This window comes from Atta colombica, unplaced genomic scaffold (assembly GCF_001594045.1).
Source record: "Atta colombica isolate Treedump-2 unplaced genomic scaffold, Acol1.0 scaffold9, whole genome shotgun sequence".
In the NCBI taxonomy this organism is placed as follows: domain Eukaryota; kingdom Metazoa; phylum Arthropoda; class Insecta; order Hymenoptera; family Formicidae; genus Atta; species Atta colombica.
The window spans coordinates 4765428-4776366 of record NW_017259583.1 but is presented as its reverse complement, the minus strand read 5'-3'; the positions used below and the strand labels follow the sequence as shown (position 1 = coordinate 4776366).

General features: G+C 34.0%; 1 protein-coding gene across 1 annotated transcript in view; it reads left to right on the top strand.

The window, feature by feature from the left end:
* Nucleotides 1-4876: 4876 nt before the first annotated feature.
* The window catches only part of LOC108693470 (RNA pseudouridylate synthase domain-containing protein 2-like), a 120583-nt gene continuing 114520 nt past the window's right edge, over nucleotides 4877-10939 (top strand). Inside the window, exon 1 of the mRNA XM_018202444.1 lies at nucleotides 4877-5733. Coding sequence (XP_018057933.1) covers nucleotides 5581-5733 — 153 coding nt within the window. The 5' untranslated portion in view covers nucleotides 4877-5580. The remainder of the gene's footprint in view (nucleotides 5734-10939) is intronic.

Below are 10939 nucleotides of genomic sequence, written 5' to 3'. Positions count from 1 at the left end.
ATATATATATGACCACGAACAAAAGAATATGTGGTTTGCCGCATCAACCGCGAAATGTGTTTGCGACGAATACACTTTACGATAATGCACGCGAAGCTTCTTGGCTTTTATCTACGAATGAGGATCTTTTAAAGTTTTCAGGTCGCGAATCAGGCTCAAAAATCTAGCCTTTGCGATCGCCAGACGATTTTTTTTCCAATAGATTAATTCTTTTTGTTTGTAACTTATTTTTACGTAGTATTCGAAACTTTGATCTCGATAAAAAACGTATAAAAAGTTTCGAAAGTTGAAGTGTTTGACCAGTAGAAAATATGAAAAACTTACGTAGAAGTTCTTCTTGCCTATATTTTACTAATATCCCGCAAATTTTATGGGAATAACTAAAATATTCGCTTGCGGTCGTCTCAGTTAATATTCTTGAGATCCATTTTACCAATTCGGAAATGCGCGTGGAAATGTAAATTTTATTGCAATACGAATAGGAAAAGTTTTGTTTGCAAATTTTGTCGTCGATAGTATTCTTTCGATTCCTAGGCAAAACTTCGATTGGATTAATACGATGTCACGAGCAGCTCATGGATTCTTCCTCTCACCAAGTTTTCAGTTGCTTTTCTCATCCTTTTTGCTGCTCCGTTAAACTGAATAACAATGTCGGAACTCCTTGTAGAATCGCTAGACGAAGCACCTTTGAGACTTGATTATAATTGAACCGGGTTTCAATTTTGCTAGAATAATAAGTTTTTCCCAGTAGAGAATTTCTTTTGTGCTCGCTTCTGATTCTTATAAGTGTTCATAAGGATATATTAAGGATGTATTATATTTTTACAATTAATAATTTATACTTTAAATAAATTGTGTATATAAATTATGTATATAGGAGTTATTTACAGTATAAATTATTTTTAAATAAACTATGTACATAAAACAGTTATGTTTTTAACAATTTATTTTTTTATTGTTTATTTACTTTATTTATCATTGTTTTTATAAATTAAAATTGTAAAAGTAATGATAAAAAAGTTCAATGTTTTTGCATAAGTATTTTAATTATTCAAAATGATTTAAAGTTTGATTGTGATTCAGAGATTAGACTTTACAAAGATTTAGAAGAAATAAATATTTTGTTTATTTACGAAACAACTAATTGCGTAATGTGACTTTACATAAATCATCTCGAATACTTAAAGTATGAAAAAATTAAGATTTTTATCGTTATTTTATAATACATTTCCATACATTTCTATTAAAAACGCAGATTAAAATAATATTACTTATTTTGAAATAACTTTTGATCCAGATGGTAAACTGAACTTTTTTTATTATTTAAAAAAGCGATTTAAAATAATCTAATTTTTTCATAACTTTTTCATCATTTTGAAAATATATCAAATACATCCTAATGTATAATACATCCAATTAACAGAATCGTTAATCAATGAGTCAGGAAACTTTCCGAAAGTGATAAAACCATTATTAGCAAGAAATATCATCAGCGTATTAATATTAATCGGCAATTTCTCGTGTGCGAATCGTTTGTCAATATTTACTTTGACACATTACATCTAGTGCATTTCGCGCAATTATTCGCTGGCAGCAGTATCGAGGAAGGCAATTGAAGAAATTGATCGTTCATACAGATAAACGTTGTTTTACGAGTCGATATATCCGTCTTCCATGATACAGTGCGTGGAGCTTCGCTTGAATGTAGGATACCGAAAGCTGAATGAGAAGCGACAGATATGTCGATAGGCGAGCATCGATCATCTTTCTTTTATAAACGACAGTCACAAGAAATTTTTGCGAATTACACGGTTATGTACATCGTGTAAATAGAAAAGCTCCGTTCTTGCTATTGATTCCCTGTCTTTTCAAGCGTACCCTATATACATTTCAATGCCATGGAAATGAAATGGCCGACGTCACTCTGCGGCTCGAAAGTGAATGGAGGGAAACACATCACGTGTTTACACGCAAGATATTTGTCTTTCTACCTCAGTGTGCGCCGCGAAACATCGGTCGCTCCAGTTCTACTTCGAATACATCGACTCGGTATAATGTCGTGTTTCCATCTTCCTTAATATTGATACAAGTTATATGTTTGCCGTTCGCATCATCATTGACTAAGAACTTGCCTGAAGTTTACATAATTTGTAAAGTAATATCGATAAATAAGTGATATAATCGAGCCGACGGGGGTCGCATTACGACGGACACGAGCCGTCTCCGGGATTGAAGTTAGATGGGGTCAGTTGTCGGGTGTACCTCCAACTTCAGGACAGTCTAATTAAACTATACTCAATTATAATTCCTCCGAATTACCCATGCATTCCAGACACGAGTATCGGCTCGGATATGGCATGCCGTAAATTTACTTTCTAATTAAAGCGCTATGCTGAACTACGATTGAACCGTGAAGTGCAAAATTTAATCTTCCTTTCTTATTTTATCATAAAATATAGAAAACTTTCTTTTTATCTCTTCACCATAGACCATTGGCTGCTCCGAAAAGCCCATATTGAGTGATTACTTTGTCACGTCGGTTGCTATTTTTCTACTTTTATCGTTAATTATCACGACAGTGATTAATTATTGTTATTTGCGCATCATATAGCTCCTATACTTCTTATTTGCACCTTCAATTATTTCAACTAAAATTAGCTGTTTTATCTCGTGAACTTTTTTATTATCGTTACATAGAGGTTTTACGTTCTCCGCTACATCTTCAGTTTGCATTGACATCGGTTCTCTCTCTCTCTCGTGGTTACATATAGATTACTCGTGAATTGAATCTCTGTTATATCTCTGACGTAGACATGCGTCAAGTGCTTCTGTTCAGTGGACCGACCGGGTTTATTCCGAAATCAGCGAGTCAGCGAACTGAATGATTCGGATTCAGCATAAGTTATCACTCGGTGGATATATCCCTTAATTCTCGTGAGCGAGTCAATGCTCGTCGCAACGTGCCTTCTGACATCAAAGCTCGATTCTACGATGTCCACGCACCATCGGTTCCCAGCGTAGAAATGAGATTTCCTTGGAACAAAGTTACCGAATTTAGTCCCGAATATTCCTCTGGCTGCATGATTCCTCTGTCTATCAAAAGTTTTCTAATTCTGTGCTCACAATTCTGTAAAATTTTATATTTCTTTTATAAATTGTTATCGCAAGTTGAGTTAAAAATATCAGTGTAAATTTATCGATAATTTTCATGAAATGTTACATAAGAATGATGTGTTTTATACACAAATCTACATAAGACTTATATAATAAAAACCATTTTTTATTTGTGTTAGAGACGCTTCGCTCAAGTCCTTGTTAAAATTTTGTGTTGAATTTTTAATATATCTTAATGTTAATTTAATGTAATTGTATTATTTGAATATATTTTGTGTTAAACTGATGTTCAACATTTCTTAATATAAAAAGAAAACGTAGTTTATGAGCAAATGAATAAATAATATAAAAATTATCTTTTTTAAAATCTTAAATTCTAACATAAATGATGTTGATAATGTTTTGATGAAATGTGATGATGAAAATGTTAGTTTAATATTACAAATTAAATTTATTGAAATATGTTAATTTAAAATTATAATTGTAAATATTATAAATATTAATTTTGATCAATGAATATTTAAGATTGCTTAAAAGATGTATCATTGCCACGTTTTTATATTAATTTTTTACATAATAACTGAGTTGTTTCCTAATATATTTATCTTGTCTGACTAACACAAAAATTTGTGGACCATTTGGGACATGTGAAATGTATTAAAAACATAATTTTTCCAATTGTACAAACATTAAAAAAATGTGTTTTTAATTTTAGCGCAGTACAATAAAATTGATACTAATTCTTTAAATTCTTTAGACTCTCTTTTAGGAGTAAAAATTAAGCCAATTTTGAAAAAGAGTGATTCAATCTTCAATCTTTAAAAGTGAGATTTCTTCAAAGTGAGATCCATTTTAAAAGAAAGTATCATGACAAAAGTTAGAACTAATGTTTATTTTTATCAATGTAGATTAACTTCAATCTCGGTTTAATTCACTTTTTATTTTTCTTCTTGTTCTAAGAATTAAAAAAAATTAAATTAAACTGAGATTAAAGTTAATTTACATTGCATTGATAGAAATGAACATAAATGGATTAAATGTCGATTTTCAAATTTATAGAGAACTGCTCTCATTCATTGTAAAAATAATAGACAATGGCGATAAAAATAAGAGGTTGCAGAAAATCTCACTTAACTCGAAATTCTTTAAAATAATTTTTACTTTAAGGGTTTTTATAAAAGTTTGAGATCAGAATATAATTTAGATATTTATCGATAATTACATTTAAATTCTTTGAAATGGAAAATCACTCTAAAAAATAGAAATCGAGCGAATCTCGAAAAAGAGTGAGATTTCTTTCAAGTCAAATTTACTTAAAAGATTTCAGAATATCATGACAAAAGTTACAACACTAATATGTTTAACAATATATATTAATTTTAATCTCCGTTTAACTCATTTTTTTATTTTTATCTATAAGAATCTTCAAGAATAAAAAAAAAAAGAATAAAAATTAATTTAAATTGAGATTAAAGTTAATTTATATTAATAGAAATGAACATAAATGGATGAAATGAATATCGTTCTTCACAAATTTACAGAGAACTGCTCTTAATCGTTGTAAAAATAGAGACAATGACAAAAAAATCAGACACTGCAGGAAATTTCACTCGATGATTCGAAATTCTTCAAGACATTTTTCACTTTAACGATTCTATAAGAATAAGTTCGAGATCAGAGAAATGTAATTTAGGTATTTGTCAATAATTACATTTTGCATAATTCGAAGTAAACTCGTTTGCGGCAGTCTGTGGTGGCCGGTAGTGCAGTGAGGGGTGGAGGGAATGGTGGGAGTCGACGCGCGCGGCCATGTGCTCGCCACTCGCATCGTAGACGCTCGATCAGTCGACGCCGCGCGCTCGCACCGAACGGATCTTTGTTGTCTGAGGGATATCTTCTCGCGAGACGAACGTGTTATATCTACGCGAGCGTTCCCTCTCTCGTTCTTCATACGTGTGCGTATATAAAACTCACGCACGCACAGTGTGCGTCACGTGATCCGCGCGCAGCGCTGTTCCTGATGCACTTTTTTTGAGCGCAACGATGACGACGGTAATCGTCGCGCGTAATCGTCTCTCGCATCCTTCGAGCCTTGTGTGACGCGCCTTTCCGTTCGCGTGGAAAGCCGTCGCGAGGGAGAGAAGCGGGCGCTAATCGAGAGAGGAAAAGAACATTCGTGCTGGAGCACTCCACAGCCATCTCGAAAAATGTCAAGGTGATCGTCTCTCCCCTCACATCTCTCACCCTCTGACGTCTCGAGGAAAAAAACACTCGTACATACGCGTGAAACGTGTGCTTTTTCTCGCGTTGGATCCGGATCTCGTCGGTTCGGCGTTTACACGCTCCCCGGTCTCTCGCTCCCACCCGCCCCCTCCCTCCCTCCCCCCATCGTCGTATCGCACATCCTGGAGCGTGATCCTCGCCCGACCGAATACATCCGTCGGTTGAGAGAGCCCACCAGTCAGAATGCATCATACGGCGCCGTGGTATCTGCCCTGGGGCTTGAAGCTGGTGCCGCTGCCAATTCCGCCGGGACATCCGGCCTCCGGTATCCCGAATCCCGCTGGTCTGCATCTGCTGACGCCTTTACCTGGAATCTACGCACCGGAGCCGCGTAAGGTACGCCACGATTCCTCTCTCTTTCTCTCTCTCTCTCTCTCTCTCTCTCTCTCTCTCTCTCTCGTATCCCCGATGTCCCGTGACTTCGTCATTCGGAAACTTCGTTGTTGACTTTCTCCCACGGAATGTTCCATACGTCCTTTCCTATATAGAACGAAAAATCTCATTTTGAAAGTATACAACGACGGACCGAGGGAGAGAGTTAACTCGATGCGTCGCCAAAAATTGAGTTAAGCCGGGCTAGAAAAAAGTTGGAAATTGATTTTGTGTCCCGAAGACGGAGACTCCGGGACTCAAACGACGTATATATCATGCTTCTCATTCACCCTGCGAAGTTTTAAGTTTACTTTGAATCGCCGAGATTTAAAGTTCGTTATTTCGAAGAAAGCGTATTTCGCCTCTTTTTCATTTTCGCCGTACGAGTTGTCCGATGCTTGTACTCCGGCCGAAAGCATCGTTTATTGAGAATGAATCGACAAAGTGGTCGTGATTGAAAAGTTGCAACGTTGTTTCGCGGAACTGGAACCGTCTTCTCTTCTTTCGCGGAAATCACCTACCTAGCGATGCTCATTCGTCAATGGTAATATTTAGGGCATGATTTATTTATATCCGATGATGCCGCGAATGAGATATAGATTGGAATAGATCGTTTAGTTTAGGAGCTATGATAATTGATAGAGAACGGGTTAGGTGATTGCATCGAGTGTTATGCATGGGTGACGTGAGCAACAAGATGATGTGCCGGGTTCTTATTTCTTCAAATCACGCTGTGAATCACGCTGTGTTGCAATCGAAGCATTAAATCTTTTTATTCAAAGTAAGACTTATATTGCTAGATATCAAAGGAGGGGCGATGGAAATATTATTTCACTCAATTTCTTCAGTTAAATAACATTTAACTTCTTGCGTGCTTGTTGTGAAATAGAAATTAATCAATTTCTATGATTAGTTTTTAAAGTGAATCACGTTCATATTAACATGTGCATTTATTTAAATAATAAATTAAATTTTTGAATGAAATTTAATACATTTTCTTGAGTTAGATTATTTAATCTCTATTTTAGTTAAATTAATGATATATAAAAATAATTAAAAATAACTCAAGTTGGAAGTATAAATTTAACATTGTAAATTTAACTATGATAAATAATCTTGATTTAATTGCAGTGTTTCGCTGATTGTTAAAGGTTTTATATTTGAATACCTTAATAAATTACATTACATTCAGAGAAAAATATGGTGGCATTATAAATACTGTCGTACTGTTAAATCTATAGCGTCAAATTTAATCTAATTTATAAAGCCGCCACTGCTTCTACTCAATATATCATTTTATACTAAAACAACGGATTTGACACTGTGGGTGCGTTCCACTTAATGTTAACAACACTCGCGAATATTATTTGATCCTTTTTGTCATCAAATATTAAACAGGGATGAGATAATACATGCGAGCATTGTGAGAGTTATTGATGGAATGCACTCTATATAGTGTCAAATATATTCATTGTTTTAGTATAAAATAACGATTTATTGAGTATAGGAGCAATGGTGACTTAAATTATATTAAATTTGACACTATAGAGTGTCAAATTATAGAGTGTATATGTCTCCTCTATATATAGTGTCTCTATATAGAGTGATTTAACAGTGTGGATGTAAAAAAAAGCAATAGTAATCTAATTCCTTCCAGTCAAATAACATTTCGTTAATTTTAACTTCTATGCACATCAAAATGTATTTCAATACATGTGTTTAGTCAAAGTAAACAATGTTCACATTAATACGTATGCACTTAATAAACTAAATACTAAACTAAATTTGAGTCAAATTTAATGTTAATTTCTTGAATTAAATGGTTTAATTCCATCGTTTTAGTTAAATTAACGGCATATTTAATAGAAGCAGTGGCGACCGATAGAAATAATTAAAATAACTCAAGTAGAATTTAATGTGATGAATTTAACAGTGTAAGATGATGATAAATAATCTTGATTTAATTGCTATGCATGTTTCGCTGAAATTGTATTTGAAGGTTTCGAATATCTTATTTGCATTTAAATAATTACATTGCACTCAGAAAAAAATATAGTTGATTATTAATGTCGGATCAAAACGGCATTATTAACGTCGGATATCAAAAAAGCAATGATAACCAATTCCTTCAGAATAACATTTGTTAATTTCAATTGTACATGCGTCAAAATGTAAATCAATACATTTATGTGTTTGGTTTCAAAGTAAACAACGTTCATATTAACACGTATGCACTTTGTAAATAATAAACTAAATTTGAGTCAAATTTAATACATTTCTTGAATTGTCCAATTCTATTATTTCAGTTAAATTATTGACATATTTAATAAAAATGGCGACCTATAAAAATTACAAATCGAATTTGATACAAATTAATATTATAACTTTAACAAGAGTGTGATAATTATACAAGTTTCATATATAGAATTAATGTACATGGTAAAATAAATTATTTTATAGCTGCAAACTATAAAATTATTTATTCAACTATGTACATTCTATATATAAAACTTGTATAGCTGCTACTATCTTGTATATTTTTCTCTGAGTATGTAATATTGCGTTAAATTGATAAAAAATCTTTTTATAGATATACACAAAATATTTCAATTGTTATATTATTAATTTTTGTCAATAGAGATGATTGAAATTAAAAAACAAGCACACCGAAATTCGATTCGCTATAAGAAGCATTTATATATTATTCATAATAATTAACAATACATATCGTATCGCATGTAACGAGTCCTCCTATTTATAAATAATTAGACCGATCCGTGTGCCAAATTCAATCCAGTTATCTGGTCTGTCTGTCTGTCTGTCCTTAGCGCGTTTCTATTCTAGGTAAAATCTAAATAGTCGACGCGTACGAAGGCGAATGTGCATCTAAAATAACTTGCAGAATGCTCGTCGCGTGTATTAGAGATAACATGACGAGTATTCATACCAGTCGACGCGCTTACACGTCCGCAAAGAGTCAGCAACCCTAGCTTAGAGGATCTTTGAATTCGAATTTGCCCAGATACGACGTGAATGATGGATGTTGAATATTTCACATTGCGTTGTGAATTACGATCTGATATCTGGGGTAGCAAAAATTGGCCCGGCCTGGAATCGTCGATAAACGAGTCAATTTGTGCGCGGTGTCTCCGCCCAGCTTTATGATAAATGAGGATTATTTTCCTTCACATCTTTTTATTGCGTTTTATTTATATAAAAATATCTCGGAAATTTTTGGGGTGGAATATAATTCTAGAACCAGTGTTGAAAAGGAGTGGTTTAATTATCAATTTTTAAGAGTGAGATTTCATTTTTTAAAGTTATATTCCGTTTTAAATATTAAATAATTTTAAATAATTTTAGAGAGTACACATTGAGAAAAAGATACTTAAAAATTTATTTGTGAGAAATATACTTATTTCACTGAAATAAGTCTTTATTTAAATACGACGGAATAAAATTTTCTTCCCAGCTATGTACTTTATTTTTTTATAATTAATCAGATATTAATCAGATGTATTTCATAGAAATGTATATTCCTTATAAATTTTTTCACAATTAATAAATATCGAAGAAAACGTTTGCTTCGATATTTTCTCTCAGTGTAGCAGCTTTAAAAGAAAAAAGGAAATAAAGTAGAATTGTTCTCTCACGAAATCAGGATTCTAATAATAAGAGATGTGAAACTTTCGTCGCAAGTTGCGATTAACGAAATCCGATTCAACTCCGAACTTCTTTCGCGCGCGCTTCATCAAACTTGATATAACTATATGTAAATCTTTCTTTCCACGTGTTTGGCGCGTACTAATGGTCTCTTAATGCTATTGCACTTAAAACGTGCATTATTAATGGGTCGATCTCGAAGTGCAGAAGTGGAGTATAAGTGTTTTTTCTTTCGCCTTTCGAATGGTTCGTTTCATACACCATTGGTCGGAAAGCTCGAATTGACTTGAATTTCCAGAACTGAGATAGGATATAGAGATGCTCGCGATGTAGGAGCCGTCTCAGAATAATGAAATTACCAGGAGCAAAAGTGGTCCGCCTTCCTTGCATTCCGTCGCTCTCTCACCTTCCCTTGGGTGAAGACCTAGGGATTCTCCTGAAAATTCGTGTCGAGCAGGCGTATAACGCACCACCGTACCGGCGAGTATGCTCCAACGGTGCGGTAAACGTTTCCCGAGTGCATACCTATAATTTGACGAGCACTTTGCCGTCACTTTACTATGTTCGGGCGAGCGGCGCTTTTCCGCGCGCTCCTGCCCGCTCGCTTAGAACGCGCCATTACCGTAAGTCATAGGATATGAAGTTTTCTTCGGGATAGGAAAGAAAGAAAGTCACGTATGGTCGCACAGCGACTATCGTGCCACGCACGATAACATCGTTCGAAACTCTTAGTTTAAAAAACTTATGTCTATTTATACCAATGTAAAGTAACTTCAATAAACTCAGTTTAATGTACTTTTTTTCTAGTTTTCTACTTTTAAGCATTGGAGAAAAGTACATAGTTGGAAAATTTGTATGAAATTTAATATATTTGATGTGTCCCAAAGCGATCTGTTTAAATGTTAATTTAATACAAAATGAATATGTTAGAAAATAGTAAATAAATATTATGCAACAAAATTGTTATGTAAAAATTTTATGTTAAAAAATTAACATAAAATATGTAGATGACATTGACACAATTTGTAAGCAAATTGCTGAATTTGTGCGAGCGATTACGAATCAATTTTCATCTAATGGCACATTTTGGCGAATCCGTGGTTGAAGGGAGAATCGATGATGGTTTCCGATATCGCTCATATGCCGATATGTCTCGTAGCCAAAATTTACTGATTGCGAGACACGCTTTCTGGACATGTAGATCACGTAGTTGGGATAATGCAGCCGAATCTAATCTACGGGTGTATGTTGCACGCCAACTCAAATCCGGGAATGGACGATCGCACGCGCGAGGAAACTTCATGAGCAAACAGGTGCGCCGTGTCTTCGATCGGTTTAGCGATCTATCTTCCTTGTCGCGAAAATCTACACTCGATCGACTGCAATTCGACATCTCATGCGAGTACTTTCAGGGCACTTTGTTTCGAATTTTCTGACGATACTTTCCCAAGAAATAGAGATGTTAGCGAGATAATATTATGTGTATATATATATATATATATATATA